Source organism: Eublepharis macularius, chromosome 1 (genome assembly GCF_028583425.1).
Source record: "Eublepharis macularius isolate TG4126 chromosome 1, MPM_Emac_v1.0, whole genome shotgun sequence".
NCBI classification, from domain to species: domain Eukaryota; kingdom Metazoa; phylum Chordata; class Lepidosauria; order Squamata; family Eublepharidae; genus Eublepharis; species Eublepharis macularius.
The window spans coordinates 151,427,097-151,452,910 of NC_072790.1; the positions used below are offsets into that span (position 1 = coordinate 151,427,097).

The 25,814-nt window shown below is 42.7% G+C and overlaps 1 protein-coding gene across 1 annotated transcript in view; it reads left to right on the forward strand.

The window, feature by feature from the left end:
- RYR2 (ryanodine receptor 2) overlaps positions 1–25,814 on the forward strand; it is a 720,715-nt gene that overhangs the window by 186,797 nt on the left and 508,104 nt on the right. The window contains exon 4 of the mRNA XM_054975163.1: positions 10,815–10,835. Coding sequence (XP_054831138.1) covers positions 10,815–10,835 — 21 coding nt within the window. The remainder of the gene's footprint in view (positions 1–10,814; positions 10,836–25,814) is intronic.

Sequence of the window (25,814 nt, forward strand, 5' to 3'; positions counted from 1 at the left end):
CACAGGAGAAAATTGGGGTGCATTGGGGGTACATGCCAGCTTTGCACCAGTGCATGACATCACTTCCTGCAAAAACCTGATATCATTATCTGGGAGTTGATGCTTTAGGATTTACCCAAAACTCTGTGATTTTCCCAGCGCAATACTGGTAAATCTACCCCTCTTGTCACTCCTGGGGAATTGGCAGCTGCAGCTGGCAATCCTACTAGTAACGTTTATAAAACTGGAGCTTCATATGCTACATTCTACTTCCTTTTAGCCTTGTGGGTGTGTTTAGTGCAGCTTGGGTGCATGGAGGAACATCTGTTATTGAAATGAGAGTGTTTGCTCTGCAGTTCGTTCTCTCTTTTTTGCCCACTGGGTACCAGTGGTTTTCAACTTGTGTTCAGGGGGACTTTGCTTCTTTCATATCAGTTTCCCTTAAAGTAACACAGTCATTTCCCCCATACAATCCTTGCCGGGCAATAAAATCTGTTTGTTCCCTTCCTGATGATCTTTCTCTATCTCATTAGCAGCATCAGGAGAAAACTGGAGATGGGTAGGACTTGTGTGCTTCACAGGCTCTGCTGCTGCTCAGCAGCACTGAATTGCCCCCACCAAAAATTTTCTTCATGTGATTTCCAATCAGGAATGGACTGGGATGGCTCTAATGCACTCATGTCCCAGAGCCCTGTTGGTCTTCTATATGCAGGATGTACTTTTGCCTTGGACAATCTGTATAATGTACTTTTAAAAGGCTAAATAAGAAAACTTTCATTTGGAAGTTGATCTAAGCCAATCGAACTTGCATACATGGAGGAATGCTCTGTTCTTGAGTCTTGTTGGCTCCACATTTCTTTTCACCCCATGTTAATCTGTTCATCATGGCACTGAGGGAGGTTTTCTTTCAGGAAAACTCCTGCAGTTGGACAGTGCAAGATATTTGGCTTCCCAACTGGCTTTAGTGTGGGCTTCCTCAGTACTTGGAGTTTTGGTTAGTTCGTATATAGTTTAGTGATACCTTTATGGTAACACAGCAGAGTTATTGATGCAGAAGCGTTTAAAACCCAAATGTGCATTAATTAGTCTACAGACAAAATCATAGAAAGATACAACTTACAGTTTTATTGAAGTAGATTCCTTCTATAGCAATATCTTGGAGAAGAGGGAAAGATCCTAAAGAGTTACAATCCCTAAATCTAAACTATGGTCTGAAACTAGGCAGCGAGGCTGAGAGGTGCGAGTTTGTGAACAAGGCTTTTATGGCGGAGCGTAGAGGGTTATATCCTTCTCCTTCAAGAACCATGAGGCAAGAGAGGCGTAGAGGAGCATAGAGACAAGAAGGGGCATAGAGACAAGAAGGACGAGTGAGGAGGCATTCCTGCTTTAGACAAAAGAGTATTAGCTTGCTAGAGTTACATATACATACAAAGAGACATGCAGCGCCCCCCCCCCATATCCAAGGCATGCTGAGTCACCTATTCCAACACTCAACAACATGCAGTTTCCAAGGTTCATGGGGTCCCTCTTCAAGGCTTTTCCTCCCTGACCTTAATATGTCTACTCACCGGGCAGTATCTGAAAGGCTCTCAGGGTTCTTGGCTTCTACTTGTTATCTCAGGCAGGGTGAAAGAATCTCATAAAATCTCTCCCAGGGCAGGATCTGGACCACATGACTGATGTGTTCTCCCCTAGCAACCATCATTTCAGATCTCGTTGCAACCTGACAACAAGATGGAAACTCTTTCCCTAGCTTGCGACTCATGTTAAGTGGCTGCTGTTTATAAAGATCAAAAGGTGCATGAGCTTTCTCTTTAAAGAGATCATAGTCATGCAGTTCTTACTTTTCTGTCTCCCCCAGAAAAATAATCTGCCATACAATTGAGATCTTAAATCACATCCCTTGCCTCTTAGATAAAGGCTTTTTAGTGGCAGAAGATTGCTGAGAACTGTGCTGAAAAGGCAGTGGTTGGAGAGGTGTTTAAGAAGCTGGGCTGGCAGCTCCATTCAAGCCTCTAAAGCAATACACCACCCCACCTTTTTGGCACAGCTCTCCTCACCACCTTTTAGGCAGGGCTTTTAGGAGTAAGTGTAGGAAGGGAATAGAGAGAAATTCTAAGTGCCAGAAAGAACTGTTAAGGCACAGTGGTGTCCTCGTGTTTAGGTTTTGTTGTCAATAAAATCCAAGAATCAACAATATCTTTTATCAGCAAACCTGCTATATGCAAATTCCAACTAGGGCCAAATCCACACTTCTCATGTTTTCTGCTTTTTTACCGCCCATTATTCGCTTCTCAGAGGGCTGTTCACATACTCTTACCTCAATCCCGCCATTCTCTTGTGTCTTTCGCGTTGCGCCTCAGATGAATTTGTCATGCGTTCAAACGCTTCTCTTGCACGGTTCTCACCATGGATGTGGACAAATAGAAGCGTTTCACAAGGAGACCACCCCCTTCAAACCACCCCACTTCTGTGTTTGCAGCCTTTCTGGAACACCATCCCTCTTTGCTGTGCAATTACCAAGCTTTTCCACTCTCTCTGCAGCATGCCTGCCTGCCCCCCCCCTTTTTAAAGGGGACTTTCCCAGCATTGTTGCACAATCCCGGCCATAAATCTTAATCGGGGTGCTCCAAAATCCCCGCGGAGACATCAAGGGGTGGCGTCATTTCCATTTCCGTGCCATTTTTAGGATGCCAAACAGTTGGAAATTTCAGTGGCTGTTAAAATTATTTTTTTTAAATTGTTGAAATTACTGTTATAGTGGAAATCCGTCATTCTAACATTACATTCAAGCGTCAAATAATTAGTCTGCCCATTTGGAGAGTTTGGATCACCCCCCACCTTAAATATCAGTTCAAATTAGCCCGCCAGAATAATGGTCCAATGGATTTCAAAGAAGAAGGCATAGAATAACATTAACCAATCACAGACATCATAGGGGTGTAGCCTCACCATAGCAATTTAGCAAAAAAACACTATAGCGGAAATCTGATGAAAAAATGAAAAAAAAAATGAACGTGATGTCGTCATTGGCGACGTCGGATCTAAACCCGCCCCCCGTATTGTGCGATTCTACCAGGGATGTGGACGAAGTATAGCGCGAGGCAGCGGCAGTAAGAGAAGGGATGTGAACACAGACTAGGACATTGCGGGATAGAATCCAGCGCGATTAATGCACATGAAAAGCGGAAGGTAGGGAAGTGTGGATTCGGCCTAGCATTAAAATGCAAGGTTTTTTTTTTTTTAATTTTTATTGGATTAGAAATCATTGAATTGTACATTACAGTCAATTTCCTTTAATTTCCCCAGTTCTAACTCCCTCCCTTTCCCCCCCTTTTGTTGACTTCCAACAGTTTTCCAACCCCTTGTCCCTTATCCCTTACTCATTTCAAATTTATTATATCGTCAAACATTAACTTTCACTTTCTTCTAAGCTTATCTATATAACACAGTGTATCCTCTGTCTTCTTACTTACTTTAACAACTAAATAATGCATAACTAAATAATACATTCTTGGCATATATTCTTTTAATAATAGTCATTTAACTAATTTTGGTACTCTATTCTCTATCTTATAATCTCATCTTCAATATGGGACAAACAATTTATCCCTCATTTAGCATAATTTTAGGTACTTCTATAAACAATACATTCAATATAAGTCAACCAATTTAACTTATATTCTATATATTGCTTTTTCTGCACATCTTGTCTTCGTACTATTTTAATTATATAATTCCTCCATTATGCAGCTATCCACCAAAAGTGGTCAACCAATTTGACCCATATATACCTCAGTCAGTCAATTTAACATGTAGTCTATACTATACATATAGTCTATTACTATGTATTTTCCCCCCTTGCTTAGGTTTCTTCATTGCAATTATAAAATATCTCCATTATACAATTATTGCCAAAAATGAAAATAATTAGTTTCTACTCTTATAATTAATTAATTTCTATCATTATAATTCTTATAATAACACCTATGATACTTAATACTATATATAATAGTCAAATAAAATAGTTGCTTAGAAATTCTCATTTAACTCTCCACCCCCCGATAAAGTCACCTCCCTCTACTTTTATTGTATTTCAGTAATTTTCAAACTGCCACAGTTCTCCTCCCACCTCCCATTTTTTCACCAAATATTGTTTCAGCTTCTCCCAATCCGTGTTAAACTGTCCTGGATCAAGGTCTCTCAGTTTCCTTGTCATTTTGTCCATTTCCGCCATGTACAGCAATTTGTAAATCTAGTCCTCAATAGTTGGCACTTCTTGCCCTTTCCATTTTTGCACATACAAAAGTCTAGCCGCTGCTGTCATATAAAATAACAATGTCCTATATTGTGCTGGAATGCTCTCCATTCCCAAGTTCAGCAGCAGGAGTTCTGGGTTCTTATTTATTTGAAATTGTAAAATCTCGCTTATCTCTTTTATTATTTCCCCCCAGTACTTCCTAGCTACCTCACAAGTCCACCACATGTGATACAAAGATCCTTCATGTTTCTTGCATTTCCAGCATTTATTAGACATATTCAAATTCCCTAGCGCAGTTTTCTTTGGTGTCAAGTACCAACGGTAAATCATTTTATGAACATTCTCTTTAATATTGGTACATGTCGTAATTTTCAGCGTGTTTTTCCACAAGTATTCCCATGCCTCCATTGTTATTTCTTTGTTAAAATTAATAGTCCACTTCACCATTTGCACTTTAACTGTCTCGTCTTCAGTATACCATTTCAGCAGCACTTTATATACCTTAGAAATTTCCTTTTTGTCCTCTTGTAGGAGTGCCTGTTCTAGTTCCGAATTCTCCATTCTTATCCCTCCCTTCACACAGTCCGAGTTATAAAGATCTCTGATCTGTCTATACTGAAACCAATTGTAGCTTGGAGATAACTCATCTTGCGTCTTTATTTTAGGTTTAGAAAATTCCATTCGGGTTATCTCCTTGTATGTTAAACACTGTTGTTCATTATCGACAGTTCTCGGATCTATTACTTCATATGGAACCACCCATGAGGGGATTCCATCTTGTAGGTAATTTCTGTACTTCTTCCGTATTGTGAATAGGCTTCTCCGAATATAATGATGTAAAAACATAGAGTCCGCTTTTACTTTCTCATACCATAAGTATGCATGCCATCCGAAAATTTTTTTATATCCTTCTAAGGCCAGTAATTTCCGGTTTTTCAGCATCATCCAATCTTTCAACCACACTAAACAATTTGCATCATAATAAAGTCTTAGGTTGGGCAGTTGCATTCCGCCTCTTTCTTTTGCATCTTGTAACACTTTCATTTTCACTCGAGGCTTTTTGCCTGCCCAAACAAAGTCTGATATTTTCTTCTGCCATTTTTCAAACTGCTTAGAATCTCAAATAATTGGTATTGTCTGTAACAGAAACATCACTCTTGGCAACACATTCACCTTAATTACTGCAATTCTTCCCAACCATGACAAGTTCAATCTGTTCCATTTAATCAAGTCTTGCTCTATCTGAGTCCACAATTTCTCATAGTTGTTTTTAAATAAATCTATATTCTTTGCAGTCAATTCAATTCCCAGATATTTCACCTTGCTTGTTACTTCACAGTCTGTTATTTCCGTTAATAGTTGTTGTTTTTGTTTAGTCATGTTCTTACATAGTATCTTTGACTTCTTTTTGTTTACATAAAATCCTGCCAAATCTCCAAATTCCTTTATTTTCTCTATTACCTTTGGCATATTTTCCATTGGATCTTCCACAATTAACATTATATCGTCCGCAAAAGCTCTGACCTTATAGGAAAAGTCCTTTATTTTTATTCCACGGATTGCATTATCTTCTCGTATCTGTATCATCAATATTTCCAAAACCAAAATAAACAACAATGGCGACAACGGGCAACCTTGTCTTGTACCTTTGCCTATAGTCAATTTCTTGGTTACCTCATCATTCACCACAATTGCTGCACTCTGGTCTCTGTAAATTTCCTTTACTGCTCTTATGAATCTTTCTCCCATTTGAAGCTTTTCCATGGTGGCAAACATAAAATCCCAGTTCAAATTGTCAAACGCTTTTTCAGCATCCACAAAGAAGAAACCGACCTCCTTGTCACAACGTTTGTCATAGTATTCAATAGCATTTATAACTGTCCTTAAATTGTCTTTAATTTATCTGTTTGGTAAAAAACCAGCTTGCTCCTCCTCAGTAACTTCAGAAAGCCATCCCTTCACTCTTTCCGCCAGTATTTTCGCAAAAATTTTGTAATCATTATTAAGTAACGATATAGGTCTGTAATTTTTCACATTGGTCAAATCTTGCCCTTCTTTGGGGATCAATGATATATTAGCTTCATTCCAAGTATCTGGGATCCGCTGATCCTTTAAAACACCATTAATCACTTCTTTTAGGAATGGTGCCAGTTCATTAGCCATTACCTTATAAAATTTGGCTGTAAGTCCATCCGGTCCTGGCGCCTTTCCCAAATTTGTTGACTGTATTGCCTTTCTTATTTCTTCCTCCATTACTTCATTATTCAGTTTGTCTCTCCAAGCTTCCGAAATTACTGGGAGCTTCATTTTCCCCAAATATGTCGCTATTGAGTCTTTGTTCACCTCTTTTTTATTATACAATTTGGCATAAAATTTATAAAAGGCTCTGCTGATAGCTGTCTGCTCCAGGTACACTTTATTGTCCTCACAGATTTTATTTATTATCTTCTTCTCCTTTCTCTTCTTCAATTGCCATGCCAAATATTTCCCAGGTTTATTCGCGCCTTCAAACGCCTTTTGATTCATTCTCTTAAGGTTCCATTCCAATTCTTTGTTATTCATTGCTGTCAACTGTTCTTGAAGAATTTTAATATCCTGGTAAATTTTCTTTTTCCCTGGTCTTTTCTTTAACTGTATTTCTTTGGCTTTTATTTTCTCCATGATCTCCTGTCTCTTCTCCTCTTTTTTTTCCTGGCTTTTCCATTTAAGTCCATTAATATGCCTCTAATTACTGCCTTGTAGGTATCCCATACCTTATTGGTTGGTACTTCTCTGTTCATGTTATATTGTATGAAAAACTTTGTTTCTCTTTTCAGCATCTCCATATTTTCTCCCTCTTGCAGCAAATCCTCATTTAATCTCCATCCTCTCCTTTTACTCCTTTTCCCCAGCTTCCACATAATTGGATTATGATCTGAGCCTACCATAGGCATTATTTCCACATCCTTAGTCCAAAGCGCTAAGTCTTTTGAGGCCCAGATCATATCAATTCTTGATAACGTAGAATGTCTCGCAGAGAAAAACGTGTATTGTCTGCCTTTGGGATTTTGTCTTCTCCATACATCTTCTAAAGTTTCCTGTTGCGTCAATACGAAAAACGTCTTTGGTAATAGTCCTCTTTTCTTTTGTGCAGTTGCTGACTTTTTATCTAATTCCAAGTTTGTCACTCCATTGAAGTCTCCTGCAAGAATTATCTGGTCATAGGAAAGTTCATCTAATTACTTCCTCAAGTCCTCAAAGAAGCTTTCTTTTGCTCCATTAGGTGCATAAATTCCAATCACCAATACTCTCTTTAAATTCCATATACATTCCACTGCTATAAATCTTGCTTCCGCATCTCTCATCACTAACTTTGGCTGTAGCTCCTCTTTTATATACAATACCACTCCCCCTTTTTTTTTATTGGAGGCCGCTACAAAGTCACTACCCAATTTATTCAATTTTAAATACTTTACATCCTGCTTTCTGATATGAGTCTCTTGCAGACACACAATATCACATTTTTGTTTTAATAGCCAGTGGAAAATACTTTTTCTCTTATTCGGTGAATTAAGTCCATTTACATTCCAAGATAAAACTTTGCACTCCATATTCATAATCTTGTTGCTGGTAAGTCCTTTTCATTGTCCCTTATAAACTGTTCCATCTCTGATTCAGATCTAATGCGCTTTTTCACTCCTCCAAATTCAAAGGACACTCCTTCTGGTAATTCCCATCTGTACCTTATTTTCATGTCCTTCAGAATCTGAACTAGAGCTTTATATTTTTTCCGATCTAACAACACCGATCTGGGTAGTTCCTTCATGATAATAATCGTCTTGCCATCAATCTCCAATGGATCTTGAAATTGTTTAGTCACGATCTTCTCTTTTATGTTTCTGGTTGTGAATTGCACAATCACATCTCTTGGTAGTTTCCTCTGGGTCGCAAATCTTGAATTTACACGGTATACCACATCTAGGATAGCCATCACTTCCTCCTCCTCCTTCCCCAGGTATTCAGCTAACACCTCAGCAATCTGTTCTTGAGCTGTCTTTCCTTCCACTTCCGGCAAACCGCGAAACCTCAGCTGCTTCTCCATATGTTTACTCTCCGCAACCGGCATTCTCCCCCTCATCGCCTTCATCTCTGTTCGTTGCGTGTCTGCTAAATTCTCCACCGCACTTTCCACTACCTTGACTCTTTGCTGTGTTCCCTGCAAATCGTTTTGCATTGTTTCCATACCTTTCTTCACTTCTGCCAGCTCATTTTTTACTGTCTCTTTAACCTCTTTAACCTCTTTCACCAACTCCGGTTTCATGTCCTTGAGCTCCTTAATCACTTCTAAAAGTTTTTTATCCAAATTCTCTATCGCCGATTGCCACTCTTTTTTCGACATCGTGGGGCTTGCTTTGGCTCGCTCCCACGAGTCCGCTCTCTTCCTTAGCTCCGTGGCGTTTGATTTAATATCCTTTTAGTTTAAATGTCCCGGTCTTTCCAAAAAAAACTTTTAAATAGTCCAAAATGTCGGGCGTCTTTTCTCTATGGTTCCTCTATGATTTTTGTAATCCAATATGGCTTACTTCCTCTTTCGCTGAAGCCGCGGCTCTTCCCCTTTCAAAGATGGCGATTCCCTTCTTCCTGCCCTCCGGCAAGGGCCGCTTCTCTCCAGCAACTCTATCGTTGTTATGTACTTCCTGTTTCCCAACTTCCCACAGCAGCTCTCGCGATGGTAAAACTTTCTCACAGCCTGATATCTCCTTCTAGCCACAGGTATTTAAAACAATAGTCCCATTTCTTTAAAAGCTTCGTTTAACTTAGTCCTTTTTCTAATATAATTCTTGCCGGGTCCTCCCCTCCTTATACTGAGTCTGTTGCAGTTTAAAAGTCTACTTTAATTCTTCTTTACTTTAAGTAATCTGTCCTGTTTCAAGAGATAGTGATCTTTACCTTCTCATTCACTTTCCGTGGGTTGTAATCGCTGTTTCAATCTTAGATTCCCATCCGCTCTTCTTTCCCCTGTTGAAGCTTGGGCATGGGGGTCTTATGCCAACCGCATTGGCACCAGGACTGCTGCAGAGATTATAGCCGACCTGTCTTAGGGTGGGACCTCAAGGGTCGGGAGAGGATCCGTTGCGTAGGACCCCCCCTCGCCCGAGATCAACGCGTCCTGAGGTACTTGAGCATTCTATGCCTGTTCTCCACCTGAGAACAGTTGGCCGCGGGCTTTGTTTTGCCCCGCAAAATGCAAGGTTTTTTAAAGTAACTGATGTTAGTCATACAAATTCATAATTGATTCAGATAAGAAGTACAGGGGTCAACCGTTGAAATTAACTCAGTCGTACTTGTTCTGCATGAGTTTATAATTTCTCCATGCCAGTGTCTCAAGATTCCAATATTATAGCCTTCTGCCAACTCAACTTCTGTTTGGCTCCAAAGGTGGCAACAAGGAAGGTGCCCTTAGATGCCGTTCTGTGTTGCATGCTTGTGGTATGTACCGGTGGCACAGTCTCAGACCACTTCTACCAGTCTTACAGGGAGGGAGAGACAATTTCTCATTCTTCATTGTTGTGTCCTGGAAATAGGAACCCTTAGTCATAAGGAAGGAGCACTGGTGGCTGTGGTGTTCTCTAGCTGGAGAGGATGTCTGAAAGAAGCATCTTTTCACAGCAGTTCTCAGTTCTTGTTCCACATACTCAAGCTATGTGCTTTCAGTGGTTATAAAACAGAGCAATTTTCATTATTCCTTAGACCAGTAAGGGGTGCATCTCCACAGATTATATATAAACACAATAATTTCCTATACTGTTTCATGTGTACATATACTTGTGTATTACTTATAGCTGTATTTTGAAGTTTTGATTAGAGTGATTAGAGGTGAACAATGTGTACAAAGGTCTTTAAAGATATTGTCTGAAATTGAACAGAACTTCAGAAAATGTAAACTTGTTTTCAGTAAACAGTTCTACAAGAGGATGGAAGTTTATTAATGCTATAATGACCAAAGTCTGAGCATTGTGAATTCAGCCTTTACAGAAACAGTTATGACCACTCAGTTCCATTAAATAACATTTAGAACAGTTGGTAGCCTTCCAGAAGTCATATGGAGTTGCAGAGGGAGGACAGAGCTGAGAAAGTTACACTTCTCCAAAGGATCCAAGTCCATGAATTTCAGCACTTATTGTAACTCGTACAATGGTTTTAGCTTTAACATGAACCATGTGTCAACCATAGATTAGAGCTGCAGGCTTGCTCCAGAGTATGTGCTCATCTAAAAAAAAAAAATGAAGAATCATGACTTTTTCCATTCATTGTGCACAGTTCCTCCACATGAGAGAGAGTGCATCTGAGACACAGCAGGGGGCAATGGATACTAAGTCTAAGTCTCAGAACATGCTGTTTCTTCCATGCTTTCCAGAAGCGCTGCTTCTGTTGTATTTTGCATGAAACACAACTATTTTGGGGAAACCAGTTAAGAAGGTACACCAATATAATATTAATCCTTATTAGGTATTTATGTTAAGTTGTGAATGCAAAATTATAGAAAGTTATATTCAGTAACAGAGTATTCACTGCTTGCTTTTTCTTTCTACAGCTAGTTGATGTGGAAAAATGGGTATGTGCTTCTGATTCTTGATCCAAAATATTCTGTTTATCACCATGTCGAAATGATCTGTGTTTTTTTAATTCTGTATGTATCACAGAACTAAGTTGCTGAGCTCAAAACAAATTTTGCAAAATACTCTTACAATGCTGTTAGATTACTGAAATTCCTGAAATAGACTACGATCCTTTAAAAATAATAGTGGAGATATATGGTTCCTGGAATTATAATTAGTTATTGTATAATACAAATCTCTGTCTCTATAAAAGAAATTTTGATTTGCAGTTTTGAGCCTTGCAATTCCATCCCATAAATACATATCCTGAAAGTCTGTAGTTCTTTCTTTGTCTGTACACATTTTAATTGAAAAATGCATGTTAATATCATAATCCTTTGTTTATAATGAATGTATTGCTTTATTCACAAAAAACAGTATATTTTAAACCTTTCAATGAAGTGAGCACTGCCAAAGAATGCACAGAAAGAAATTACTGCATCAGTCTTGCCACATTCTCCCGTGGTCCTGAGAGTGGGGCAGTCAGTCCTGACTCATGGGTAGCTCCTCCTCCTTCCAAGCAGGGTCGGACAAACTTGCGATCCTAGGGGGAGGGGCTCCCGTCGGCTCTCCAGTTTTTTCCGGCCCTGCTTCTGCGGGGAAACAAACTTTGTTGCTCTCTGGAGCAAACAATCCTGGGGAAGAAAAGAAGACAAGAAAAGGCTTTTGCAGGCGCTTGCTCGCAGGGGAAAAGGAAGGACTTGTTCCTCCACCCCCCCCCCATACCCACCACTCCCGAATCAGGTGGGGGCACGATTTGTTTGCGAGCAGCAGAGCTGACGTTTTTTCCCAGGAGTGGGAACCCGGCTTCTGCAGGGGCTGAGGCTGAGTCAGGGAGACAGCCGGGCGGCCGCAGAACACGAAGCCAGACGGTTTTTTTTGTTTTTTTTTTGGCGCGAAGCCTCGCGAACGGCGCAGCCGCGGCTGAAAAAAGCCGCGGCAGAAAAGCCGCGGCTACAGCAGCAGGAGAAAAAGAGCGGCAAAGCCCCATTTAGCGCCGGAACGCCAGATCAAGGTAAGAGGCGTTTTGAAGGGGGGGTGCTTGCCGCCCACCGGTTGGGGCTCCGGAGGGGCTTTTAGCAGGCCCTAATGGGGGCTGCTCAGCTCAGTGTGTTCCCGCAATTGGTATTCTCCCTCTTTCTATGCAGGGAAATTTTTTGGCGGGAATGGCAGCGGAACCGAAAGCGACTGAGGGGAGGACGGTGGAATTAACCCTCAGTGGTATGGAGTCATCCAGCCCCCCTTTATCACCCCACTTATCCCAGAGGGGGACTCTAAATACAGAACCTGACCTTTCTGGCCAAGAAGCTAAGGCCAATATATTGGCATGGATTAGGTCAGAAATAAAGAAAAGTGTGGAAGGGGCTGTGAAAGACCTTAGGAATCAGGCTGTAAACCCCTGTTCAGAGGGAGCAGGACAATCTCTCCCAGGTCGGAAGAGACATGCCAAGCCATCCGTGGCCACTAAATCAAAGAGAAAGAAGGTGGAGAGTTGGCTAGAGGGAGACTCCAGTGTGTCAGAGGATTCCCCTTCAGGTTCAGATTTACATGAGCAATCCTCACAGAGTGAGGAGGGAGAGCTTTCAGATGAGGAGGAGGAAGATGTAGGCCAACTGCAAACCAGGCTTTTTCCTCAAGAGGTATACAACAAACTACTGGCTAAGGTCCTTAGGACACTCGAGATTTCCCAGACTCCTTCAGGGTCCCAAGATTCTGAGCAATTATATCCACAGGGCTTAGAAAGGGCACTTCCAAAAATGGGGCCCAAGCAGTCAGGGGTGCCACTTCCCGCTGCCTTTCACAGCGTTCTCAAGGCTGAATGGGACAATCCTGCGAAACCCAAAACTTATCATTCTGCTTTCAATAAGTTTTACTCTTTGACCCCTGATTCGGCAAAGCAGGTTAGGCTGCCTACTGTAGATGATCCTGTCTCGATTCTTGCTACGTCATCGATTCTGCCAATGGATGCAGAAGGTGTGCCAAAGGACCCGTCAGATAAAAAGATAGAGCAAGCTCTGCGCAGAAACTATGAAGCTTCATCGGCAGCACTGAGAGCCTCAGCTACAGCGTCACTTTTTGCCAGGGCAGCATACACATGGGCTTCAGACCTGGCTGCTGCAGGGAGCGAGGTTCCCAAAGATGTTAAAAACGAAGCAAAGAAGATTGCTCTTACCTCGGCCTTTGCGGCGGATGCTACATTGGATGCTTTCCAAATGTCTTCCAGGGCCATGGGTTTTAACGTCACCGCCCGGCGTAACACATGGCTCCGGAATTGGGATGTCGACCCACAAGCGCGCAGTAGAGTAGCAGCCATTCCCTTCTCGGGGAGTAAGCTCTTTGGAGAGGCCTTGGATAGGTACCTGGTGGAAGATACTGAGAAGAAGAAGGTTCTGCCGTCCCGGAAGAAAGATGCGAAATACAAAGGTCGACGGCCCTTTCGAGATAACAAAAGGTTCTCGAGATCGGGACCAGACAGACCCTTTCGAAACCGTTGGCAATCAAGACAAGGGAGCGACCGGCGGTCATTCAACTTCAGAAAATCACCCACACAGGCAAAAGGACAAAAGAAAGGAGGTCAAGCATGACTATTGGCCGATGGTCATGCAAATCGGGGGAAGACTGCAGCATTTCTCCGATCAATGGAAGCAAACGATCTCGGACAAATGGGTGTTAGAAATAGTATCCAAAGGCTATTCTTTGGAGTTCGACAAGATTCCGCGACACCGTTTCATTCAGTTACCACGGGACACTCTCATACAGAAACATCTCAAGGTGAGAGAGGCCATCCGACATCTGTTGGAGATACAGGCCATAGAACCGGTGCCGGTGAGACAACGGAGGCAGGGAGTGTATTCCGTGTTTTTCATCGTTCCGAAGAAGAATGGGGATGTCAGGGCTATTCTGGACTTGAAATGGCTAAATCGTCAGGTGAAATCACGCAAGTTCAAAATGGAAACGATGAAGTCAACCATACAGACCATTCAGAAGGGAGACTTTCTCGCTTCCATAGATCTGTCGGAGGCCTATTTACATATCCCTATAAGGAGGTCACACAGGAAGTACCTTCGCTTCGCTTACGATGGGAAACACTATCAATACAGGGCCCTGCCATTCGGCCTGAAATCTTCTCCGAGAGTGTTTACCAAGGTTCTAGTGACTCTAATAGCTTTCCTCAGAACTCAGGGGATAGCTCTGTGCCCATACCTCGACGACATCCTGATAAAATCCTCATCCATGCGGTCGTCCCAGTCAGCAGTGAAGGTTACGATGGACTGTCTGGAAAGACACGGATTTGTCGTCAACAGACAGAAAAGCACCCTGACGCCTACCCAGGTGATTACACACTTGGGAGTTATTGTGGACATGATCAAAGACAGGGCTTTCGTGTCGTTGGAGAGACGACAGAAAATCATAGAGATGGTTCGGGAAGTCCAGAGGAACAGACGAGTGGAGGTGATGCTGTTGGCCAAGCTTCTGGGGATGATGGTGTCATGCCAAGAGACACTTCAGTGGTCCCGCTTTCACACACGGCCTTTGCAAAGCTTCCTTCGCCCGTACCAATGGATAATAATGACCAGGGGGGAGAAGGTAGTAGAGGTTCCGGAGGCTCTGGCAGTAAGCTTGGAGTGGTGGACAAATCCGATCAGGTTCATAGAGGGCGTACCACTCAGAGAACCAAAGAGGATCGTGCTAACCACGGACGCAAGTCTGACAGGTTGGGGTGCACACATGCAGGACAGAATGATTCAAGGTCTGTGGAACAAGTCGGAAAGACGCTTCAGCATAAACCTCCTCGAACTAAGGGCCATAAAGAACAGTCTACAAGAGCTACAGAGCTATTTAACAGGCCATCATGTTCTTGTACAAACAGACAACATGACGGCAAAGGCCTACGTGAACAGACAGGGAGGCACCAGGTTCAAAGCTCTGATTGCGGAGGCAGAGGAGATCTTCACCTGGGCAGAGTCAAACTTAAGGTCCCTAAAGGCTGTTCACGTGGCGGGCCAACAAAACCATCTAGCAGACTGGCTAAGCAGGAACATGGTGGACCAGACAGAATGGAGGCTGGACCCTCTGGTTTTCGCCCAAATATGTCAGAGGTTCGGGAAGCCGGAAGTGGATCTATTTGCACGGGCTCGGAACACTCAACTTCCGAGATTCTTTTCAAGACAGAAGGAACAACACGCAGAAGGAATAGACGCCTTGAATGTGGACTGGCCCAAAGGTCTCCTGTATGCGTTTCCACCGTTGAGGATCATTCACAGGGTAATTCAAAAGGTTGTGGAACAGCGGGCAGCGGTAATTCTAATTGCACCATTCTGGCCCAGGAGACCATGGTTCCAGGAACTCAAGAGACTGTCGCAGTCGGAACCGTGGAGGCTTCCATGCAAGAAGGATCTGCTGACCCAGGACGGAGTATGTCATCCAAACCCGGAGACGTTAAATCTGGCAGCCTGGAGGTTGAGCGCAGTCAATTAATGGGCCTAGGATACGACGAGAGTGTCATATCTACAATGTTGGCATCGAGGAAAAGTTCGACGAATAGGATCTATAATAATACGTGGCAAGTGTTCCATTCGTGGTGCATGGAGAGGGGTCTGGTTCCAACGAAGGCTTCTGTCAAGAAGATTTTGCTGTTCTTACAGGAAGGACTGGAGAAGGGGCTCAGCACGAGCACGTTGAAGAGACAGGTGGCGGCATTGTCGGCAGTGCTGGGTTCGAAAAGAGGAATATCACTCACAAAACATCCGCATATTAAAAGATTTTTGAGAGGCGCCATGCTGTTGAATCCACCACAAGTCCATAGATTTCCGACATGGAACCTTAATTTGGTACTGACAGCTCTTACGAAGGAACCGTTTGAGCCTATGGCTACCTGTTCCCTTAAGTTGTTGACTTTAAAAACAGTATTCCTAGTAGGGATAACGTCGGCCAGGAGGGTGTCAGAGCTTAGGGCGCTATCAGTAAATAGTGAGTTGTGTATCTTCCATAATGACAAGGTAGTGCTCAGAATGGACCCTGCTTTCATTCCCAAAGTGAATTCTCTTTTCCATAGAGAAGAGGACATAGTTTTGCCTTCTTTCTGTGCTAATCCAAAACATGAGAGGGAAAAAGAGTGGCACAGGTTAGATGTTAGGAGAGCACTGAGTTTTTACATAGATAGGACCAGGCATATCCGGAAGGTAGAGAGTCTATTTATATCTTTTAGAAGCTGCTCTATGGGAGACAGGGTATCAACTTCCACATTGAGTAGATGGATTAAGGAATGCATAGTCTTAGCTTATAGGAATAGGAAGGTGGAGTTGCCCACAGGGATCACAGCTCACTCTTTGAGGGGGGCGGCTACCTCTGCAGCTTATAGGTCTTTTCCCTCCTTGGAGAGGATTTGCAGAGCGGCAACGTGGAAATCGGTGCATACATTTACTAGACATTACAGAATAGATCAGTTGGCCTCGGCGGAGGCTGCCTTTGGGAGACGGGTATTACAACATGTTCTGTAATACATAGGTTAACTCCCACCCAGAACTTCACTGCTAGATGTATATCCCATGAGTCAGGACTGACTGCCCCACTCTCAGGACCACGGGAGAATGGAAGGTTCTTTTTCACTTACCGTGAATCTTCCTTTCTCTGTGGTCCGAGAGTGGGGCAGTCCAAATCCCACCCTGAGACATTGTATAGCAACTAGATGGGTTTTTACTAACTATATGATAGGAAAAGGGATTTAGAACTTGTTTGAGTTCGTTTGTTCCTGTTTATGTTTTGTCATATTGAGTGTCTGTTAGTTGTGAGTTGAGTTATTGACAGGTACGGAAATTGGAGGGTGTTCCGGGCTTGAAAACGAACTGGAGAGCCGACGGGAGCCCCTCCCCCTAGGATCGCAAGTTTGTCCGACCCTGCTTGGAAGGAGGAGGAGCTACCCATGAGTCAGGACTGACTGCCCCACTCTCGGACCACAGAGAAAGGAAGATTCACGGTAAGTGAAAAAGAACCTTCCATTTCTGTTTGTTGATCTATTCCTGAATTTAATGTGTACTAAAATACGAGTTGCTGTAAACTGTTTGGAATCTCAGATTTGTAAAGAGATATCTTCCATTTGTGTGTGTGTGTGTGTGTGTGTGTGCATGTAATATTGTCATGCCAAGCTCTGTGTTGAAATATGTGCATGCAAATATTGTATTCTTTGTGTGTAGAACCTTTTGAGCATGTAGAATTCTTGTCTTGTATGTTCAGATATTGGCACTCAGCCTATTTGCCTTTTTTTTGATACTGGATGAATCTTCTTGATTAAACTCCACATGTCTGCATGACAATATGATTCTACCTTTTTTTTTTTTGCTTTCTGTATGGATTGTTGTCTTTTTGTCCTTGTCTCAAATTATTTCATTTGCCTACTCTACAATAATTTACAATCTGCTATGCCTTAATGATAATGGAAGAGCTATACAAAATTTTTCTAAAGTATTCCAGTGCCTTTATTATGGATATTCAATTATACCCACCTTATGATGAAAATGGCTCCAAAATATTTTCATGTTCTCTCTGAAACTAGGATATCTGGAAATTAAATTCTTTTGAGATATATTAGAGGTCAGACTCCACATTAGTTCAACATGAAATGTTTACTTCCTAAAGGATATATAGATGCAGAGGAGTTAGCCGTGTTAGTCTGTAGTGGCAAAATCAAAAAGAGTCCAGTAGCACCTTTAAGACTAACCAATTTTATTGTAGCATAAGCTTTCAAGAATCAAGTTCTCTTCGTCAGATGCCTGATACAGAGACTGGTCAAATACAGAAGAGGAGGAGAGAGAAGAGGCAATTAGGGGGAGGAAGGGGGAGGGTGCAATCAAAACATTCCTTTGCTAGTATATGTAAACATCTCCTTTTAGTGTGTGTATCAGTTGGCTTCAAAGGAGTTTGCCCTGTTAGTTTGTAGCAGCCAAACAGCTAGACCATCCAATTCCAATGCAGTATGAGCCTTCGATAACCACAGCTCTCCCTGCCAGATGCATCTGACAAAGAGATCTGAGGTTCCCGAAAGCCCACGCCAGCTGTTTGGCTGCTACAAACTAACAGGGCAAACTCCTTTGAAGCCAACTGATACACACACTAAAAGGAGATGTTTACATATACTAGCAAAGGAATGTTTTGATTGCACCCTCCCCCTTCCTCCCCCTAATTGCCTCTTCTCTCTCCTCCTCATCTGTATTTGACCAGTCTCTGTATCAGGCATCTGACGAAGAGAACTTGATTCTCGAAAGCTTATGCTACAATAAAATTGGTTAGTCTTAAAGGTGCTACTGGACTCTTTTTGATAAAGGATATATATTATGCCTTAATTTCTCTTGCATTGTAAGATCACCTCAAATAGTGCTAACCAATTTTATTTTATTGTAGCATAAGCTTTCGAGAATCAAGTTCTCTTCATCAGATGCCTGATCCGAACTGGTCAAATACAGAAGAGGAGGGGAGGGGAAAGAACAGGACATATATCACAAGAAGACAGAATGCAATTAGTGTGAAGGCAATCAAAACATTCCTTTGCTTGTAAATGTAAACATCTCCTTTTGGTGTGGAGTCAGTTTGCCGCAGTGAAGGTATACAATTCCTATGTAGTATAAGCCCTCGATAACCACAGCTCTCCCTGCCAGCTGCATCTGACAAAGAGAACTGTGGTCCCCGAAAGCCCACAGTTCTCTTTGTCAGATGCAGCTGGCAGGGAGAGCTGTGGTTATCGAGTTTACATTTACAAGCAAAGGAATGTTTTGATTGCCTTCACACTAATTGCATTCTGTCTTCTTGTGATATATGTCCTGTTCTTTCCCCTCCCCTCCTCTTCTGTATTTGACCAGTTCGGATCAGGCATCTGATGAAGAGAACTTGATTCTCAAAAGCTTATGCTACAATAAAATAAAATTGGTTAGTCTTAAAGGTGCTACTGGACTCTTTTTGATTTTGCTACTACAGACTAACACGGCTAACTCCTCTGGATCAAATAGTGCTAACATCTCTTTGTAAAAGGGTTGTATTTTTATTTCTAGCAGTGAGGCTGATAAATTTTGAATGGTATGAAATGGAGGCTTGTAATAAAACCCCTAAAAAATACTTTCTCCCTTTTGACTCAGGTCAAGATCTGTTTGAATCTAGGTCTAACTTGAAATGGAGTTTGCTAGCCAACTCTCCATATCAAGCAATCTCCTATCCCATTACAAGCCCCCAGATTCTGTGTTTAACATGATGTTCAGCAGGAAATGATATCCCCTGGAATTCTTAGAACATCATTTCTAGGGGGCAGACAGTGTGGGCTTTGTATGCATAGAGAGGTCCTGCTCCCACAATTACCCATTTTCCTTTCTCAGAGGTATGTGGTTGTTGCAAAGGGAGATAGGTCTAACTGACAAGTAGGGTCTCCAGATCCCCTGAAGCTGAAACTGGGGGATGGGGGGGCACATTGGGGGTACTTACATTATGCACGCTGTGCACACGCGCTCCAGAGCACTTCCTTGTCATGCAGAGAATGATGTCATTTCTGGTGCGAGAAGGGAGTGCTCTGGAGCTCCTGGGGCCATTCCCTGCACTTTCCATTCCCACTGGCCTGGTGAGAGGTGGTAGGGGGCAGAGGCTGGAACTCCCACTCCCACTGAGGAACTGGTAACCCGACTGGCAGGGGTGGGGGTAACCTATTGAGTTGTCCTTTCAAATGTTCATAAGAACTCTCATTTTTGTATTGTCGAAGGCTTTCACGGCCGGAGAACGATGGTTGTTGGGGGTTTTCCGGGCTGTCTTGCCGTGGTCTTGGCATTGTAGTTTCTGACGTTTCGCCAGCAGCTGTGGCTGGCATCTTCAGAGGTGTAGCACCAAAAGACAGAGATCTCTCAGTGTCACGACACTGTCGTGACACTGAGAGATCTCTGTCTTTTGGTGCTACACCTCTGAAGATGCCAGCCACAGCTGCTGGCGAAACGTCAGAAACTACAATGCCAAGACCACGGCAAGACAGCCCGGAAAACCCCCAACAACCATCACTCTCATTTTTAATTCTTCAGTAAGAAAGCTTAAAAAATTCTTACAGTTTTTGAGGTGAGATAGTATGTGAGGTCTTTATACATGTTTTAACATTTTTGCATTACTTTATTTTGTGTATATTCTATCAATTAGTCTAGTAAATGATAAATAAACACAACCCTATGAATTCCTTTGAAAATCTGTTTCCATTTGCTACAAAGCAGCAAAAGGTCAATGACTGTAAGAAATATATGGTGACAAATGGTGGAGGGACTCTATAGTAGGAATCAAAGGCAGTCAGTCATATTAGCTCTACTGGGTCAGTGCTTTTTTAATCTTGAAATTAACAACAACAACAACAGCAACTATGCTTGTATACTGCTCTTCTGAATAGATTAGTGCCCCACACAGAACAGTGAACAAAGTCATTGTTGTTATCCCTACAATACAGCTGGGGAGTTGGGGTTGACCAAGAAATGCTGTAACCATTGAGTTTCTGCTGTCATAGAGATGTTAAAAGCCTGTCAGTTAAAAAAAAAGAAAAAAAAGAGGAGGGAGTTTTATACTTTTAAAAGCTGATTTAGAATTGAGATAAAAAATACCACTAATCTCATGGATTATTATGAATTGTAACTTTCCCTATTGATTTTAATAGGATTAATAGGATCTAATCATGACTAAATTGAACAGGAATAGGGACTAGCCTTTTTTTAAAAATACTTTTTTTTGCAGTGTTAATGGGTTTATGTAAAAGTAGAAATTATTGGGGGGGGATCTACTTTTTTTTCTTTTTAGCTTAAATATATTCAGTGTTTCTGATTTTGTTTAAAGCTTACTACTGTGATACTTAAGTCTGTTCTCCTAGCATGATATAAATAAAATGAAATATAAATAAGCAGAGACAAAGAAAAAGAAAATCAGCATTTGCAGGCCCAGCATGATAGGGGAGGAGAGGTGAGGGCAAGGCAACAGATGACACCAGACAACCTTGATGGAGTTAAGAAAGGCTACAACTTTACAGATTTACAGCTCATGGAGCATTGGCGTTGAATGCAGTGTGGAGTTTCAAGCATTGGCTGACCCGCCTGCCAGTCGATGACCCCTACACTCCCTCAGACCACCTGCTGAAGGGGAGAACCATGGGATAAAAACAAAAAAGAAAGGAGAAACCTCTTGAATATAAAGGAGAAAAAATGTGCAGAGCACTAGAGGTTATGAATATTTATAAAACAATTGATAATTGCTACACATGTGCATAAAAGCAAGGTGTTGTACAAAGACAATGATTGTAATGCACAAAAACAATGAGAAATGTACAAGGATATTGAACAGTAATGCACAGAAAACTCAAAAATGACATAGAAAACTCAGCAATGACTTAAACAGTGATGTACTGAAAACACTGCAGTAAATGCACAAAAACTCAACAGTCACAGGACGGAATGCTGGCTAATATCCTGTTTTGAAATCTTCTTCAGACTGTGAGCTTTTGCTTTATAGCCCCATGCCATGATCGTCATTCCAGCAAAGACTATCACAGTATGTGCCTCCAAGGGAAACATCCATGGAGGAGTTTAAGGTCAGCTATGATGGAATGCTTCAAGTCCAAGCCCTGCTACTTATCCAAGTCGTTCTCCCCCAGCTGGATGACCAGGGTATTGGGAGGGCCCTGACAGCAGTATGATGAAGGACTATTGGCACCAGCGATTCCCACAGCATTCTCCTGACGCCAATCCATGAGATGTTGACAGCACCATCCAGGCCAAGCTGCTGCCCCATCGAGACGCTGATGCGTAGAGACCAGCCCAGTATGCAATGCTATAACCAGATACAGACTGATTTGCACAGGCATGCAGAGACTGCCAAGAAAGGACATGTTAGAGGGTGGCCCCCAAACCTGAATGCTCCAGACATCCACTGCCCAATGGCCTGAATGCAGGATGACAGAAGTGGCCTACCACCTGGCTGGCAGTCACCCCTTTGCAATTTTTGCTCCACAATGCCATGCAAGTCCCTGGCAGACTTAAGGTTGCCAGAGATCGTGGGAACCCAGGGGCCAGTGAAGGGAATGTGGAAGCCCTTGGAAACCCCTCCCAGAGGTGACTGGTGGCTGATTTGTTAGGCTAGTGCAACAAGATGGGACAAAAGGCCTCAAGGTTGATATGGGAGCATGCCAGCTCCAGAACTAGGGAATCCTGGCTACTTTTCCATGTTTGTGGGCTGGAAGGAGGGGCTACTGGACCCTCCCTCCTTATGGGACCTGCCAGTGGAGGGATGGCCAACTTGAAAGGGGTGTTATGTGCCATGTGGGCACGAAGGCCTGGGATGGGAACCAAAGCAGCTATCGCGAATGTGGTCAAATTGCTATTGCGGATGCTGATATTTGCTTTGATTGTACTCCCAGCAAGGCCCTTTACCCGTTCACACCTCCCCAACCATTTCCCACCTCTGGGGGTCTTGGTCCTGCTCTTGGTGGGTGGTCCCACCAACCACAACCACATTTTGTGGCCGATGAGGTCCCACCTGGCCCTAGGGTTATGAAGCTTCCTCTTTTGAAAGGCCTCATTATACTCTAAAGCTACACCATCCCCTGCGAGGGCCCGAGCCCACAAAATGTTGCCCAGGCGATTGGTCAGATGCCAGTCCCTCTCAGATTGGTTAGATGCCCCTTCTCTGTCCCTCTTGGACAAAGGGGCACTCCTCCCATCCTCCACTTTGAGTTTTATCAATGTGAAAATGTCCACATAGTATCCATCAAGAATCCACTCCCACACCTTGCAAGCTAGGTGAATGCCAGAAGAGTCCTTATCTTCTATAAAGGATGGGATGTTATCCCAGCCACCCTCCGCTTGGCTGGCAGGCCAGACCTCTTGGGGAGTGCTCCCTTCCTGCCTGCCCTGGGCTGTCCTACGTAACACCTAGGCTGGTAGGCCAGGGACGTGAGCCACTACCCCTCCAATACTCCCCATCACTATACCCAGTTCCTTCTTCTGAGGAGGACTCATCTGCAGTCCCCCTGCTATCTGAGTCATCATCCCTTCATTAAACTTTCCTGGTCTTTCTGTGGGTTCGGTGGATCCTCTTCCTGGCAGGCCTCTTCCTCAGGTCCGGACTACTCAAGCTCCTGGAACTGCCAGAGGGTGATGGTGCCCCCCATTGGCTACATGTTGGATCCTTAGTCCTAGCTGCTTTCCTAGCCACCTGACGGGGACCTTCAACACGCTCTGGAACAGTGGTCACTGATCTAGGCCTGGAGGCCACCAGCTGCTCAGTTTTCAGAGAGGAGCTCCAGGCATGAGAAAGGCCCTGCAGAGTGCACCTGCCCGCAGCTTGACCCTCCCACCTTGGAAATATCTGGGAGATGGCGAAGGTGAGCCAGGCCTGCTGCATGTTGTGAGCCCTGGGAGCGAGTCTTTCTTGCCCACCAGCCCCAGTGGGAGGGGGGAGCTGGTGCTGCATGGGCAAGATGCCCTTGCCTGACTACCTACTGTGCTGGTGGCATGGCCATGGATCCGCCTTTTGTCCTTGTGGAACCCTTGGGAGGTTGGCTGTACCCAGCTTCTGCTGTGGCTACCCTCCGTGTATCTGCTTTCTTAGGATTCATGGCAACATTTCCCCCGATGGCTGAGCCCACTGCACCTTGCCAAACTGGCTGGATAAAGCCTCTCTTTCTCCTGCACCCTTGGTCCCACTATCGCCTGGCTGTGGGAAGCAGGTTGTCCCTATTTGCTTCTGGGCACAATTCAAGATGCTGGTGTTGACCTTTAAAGCCATAACAGCTCCAGGCTGTTCAGGGCCAATATACCTTGAAGACTATATACTCCTGTATGAACCTACATAACTGCTACAGTCAAGTCTTGAGGGCTCTCTTTTGGGTGATCCCGCTTTCTGAGATGATGCAGATGGCATCAAAATTATGGAACTTCCTCCCTTTGTTTTCCATCAGTGATTTCAACTAGAGACGGGCCCAAACTGAAAAAAACAAACAAACCATGAAGTTCTTGGTTTGTCGCGTTTCATGAACCATGAACCATGAGCTTTCATGAACCTGCCCCAGTTCATGAACTGGTTTGTTTGGTTCTTGAAAATGTCACTTCCAGGTCAGCAGAAGGTCACTTCAGGGACAGCAGAAGGTCGGGATCAGCAGAAGGTCTGCAGAAAGCCTAACCCCTGTTGCCTAGGCAACTGATCGATCAGCTCCAGGCTGTCTGCAGTGATGAACCAAAAGTAACCGGCCTAAAGTTTGTGGCGGTTTGTCAGAAATGTGCTCTGACGAACTGCCAGGTTGAGAATCACGAACCGGCCCAGTTCATGCTGAACATTGGTTTGTATTTCAGTTCGTGCCCATCTCTAGTTTTAACTCTTCTCTTCTTCATCGGGCGTTCCCTCAATGGCCCCTCCTGCTTAGGATAATTCTCTTAATTTGTCTTTAATTCCCATTTTTGTTTGTTCTCTAATGACTTTGCATTTTGATGTTTCTCCTGATTCTTTTGTTCATTTAAAATTTCTTGTCTTGTTTTTTCCCTATTTCTCTTAATGAACTATTATGGGATATAACACCCAAATGTTTTAAATATCTTTCAAATTATCATATTTCTACCTCTTGAGTATCATTTCTTTTGAAATAAAAATAAACTGTTATTTCAGGTTTCTTACTGATTCTCTGTTCCATAGCAATAAATTATTAAGTCTCCATTCTCATGTCTGATCCATAATTTCACTGAATCACTAACATTACTGGAGACTGATTGGAGAGGTTCATTGGGACAATTATAATATCTTCACATTTTTCTGTGAGATCAGAATTTACAAAAGTATTATTTATTTAAGAGCATGAGTTATGATGGTGAGGGAAAGTATGCTGAACTTTTATGGAAATCTGTATCTGTATACATCTATCATACTATCCTCTCTTAATCATTTTCTAAAATTTTAGCTACTCTGCTATTTACTTGGGAAGAATCTATTGCTGAGTTCATCTTTATTCTACTCATGTCAAATCTCCTATCCAATCTGCTACCTCTTATATTAAAAATCAAGTTTTGCATAAATGCTGTCATCACACTGATTAACTGTTAAATGTGTATGTGATATATTTGAACATTGAACACGGATTTCAGATTTTTTTCAGGCTTATACTTAAAATGGGTTTCTTGAAGACAGAGAATGTCTAGATTATTCTGCTAAAATGTTTTGCAAAGTCTGCAGCTTTTAAAAGTACCATAAACAGCATGATCATAATTAGAGTTGCACCTTTCTCAGCCCTTCAGAGACTGGGCTTAAAAGGCTGTAATTCTCTTTAATATTGTACTGTAAATCAATTAACATTAACTGATAGTCTTTTCAAAGAAGGCATCTTTTATTAAAATATCACGTACAATATCAGAATAAGGAGTTGAAAGAGAAAATTATCTGTTCATTATTCTACTGTTGCACTTGCCCCAGTTTATATTTCATTGTCATTGATTCTCTCCTATCTACAATCATCTCTCTACCAATATCCAATTCATCAGTCTCTGATCCATTTTCATTTAATACTCCTGCTATTACTTCATTATCTATTTAATTGGACTTGGAATCTCCTATCCAACTCCTTAAGTTCTTTTCTTAAGTGTATTGTTTACATAGTAGAGAAAATACATCTATTTTTAATTCTAGACCAGCCCATAATAATGCTGAGATCTTTTTTCTCACTCCCACTTCTGGAAATTTCACAAGAATGTCTCTTGGATATTGTAATGATTGTTAAAGTATCCTGACATGTATCCCTATGGAGAGACGGTGATAAAGTTTCTTACTGTCTGGTATCTCTAAAGCACCTTCTGAGATACTTTTGCACACTACAGTTTGCAGCACACACAACCCTAAAAATGCCACTCCTTCCCATGGAAACCCCTGAAATATGGATTAGTCAGGAGCAATGCCAGTCA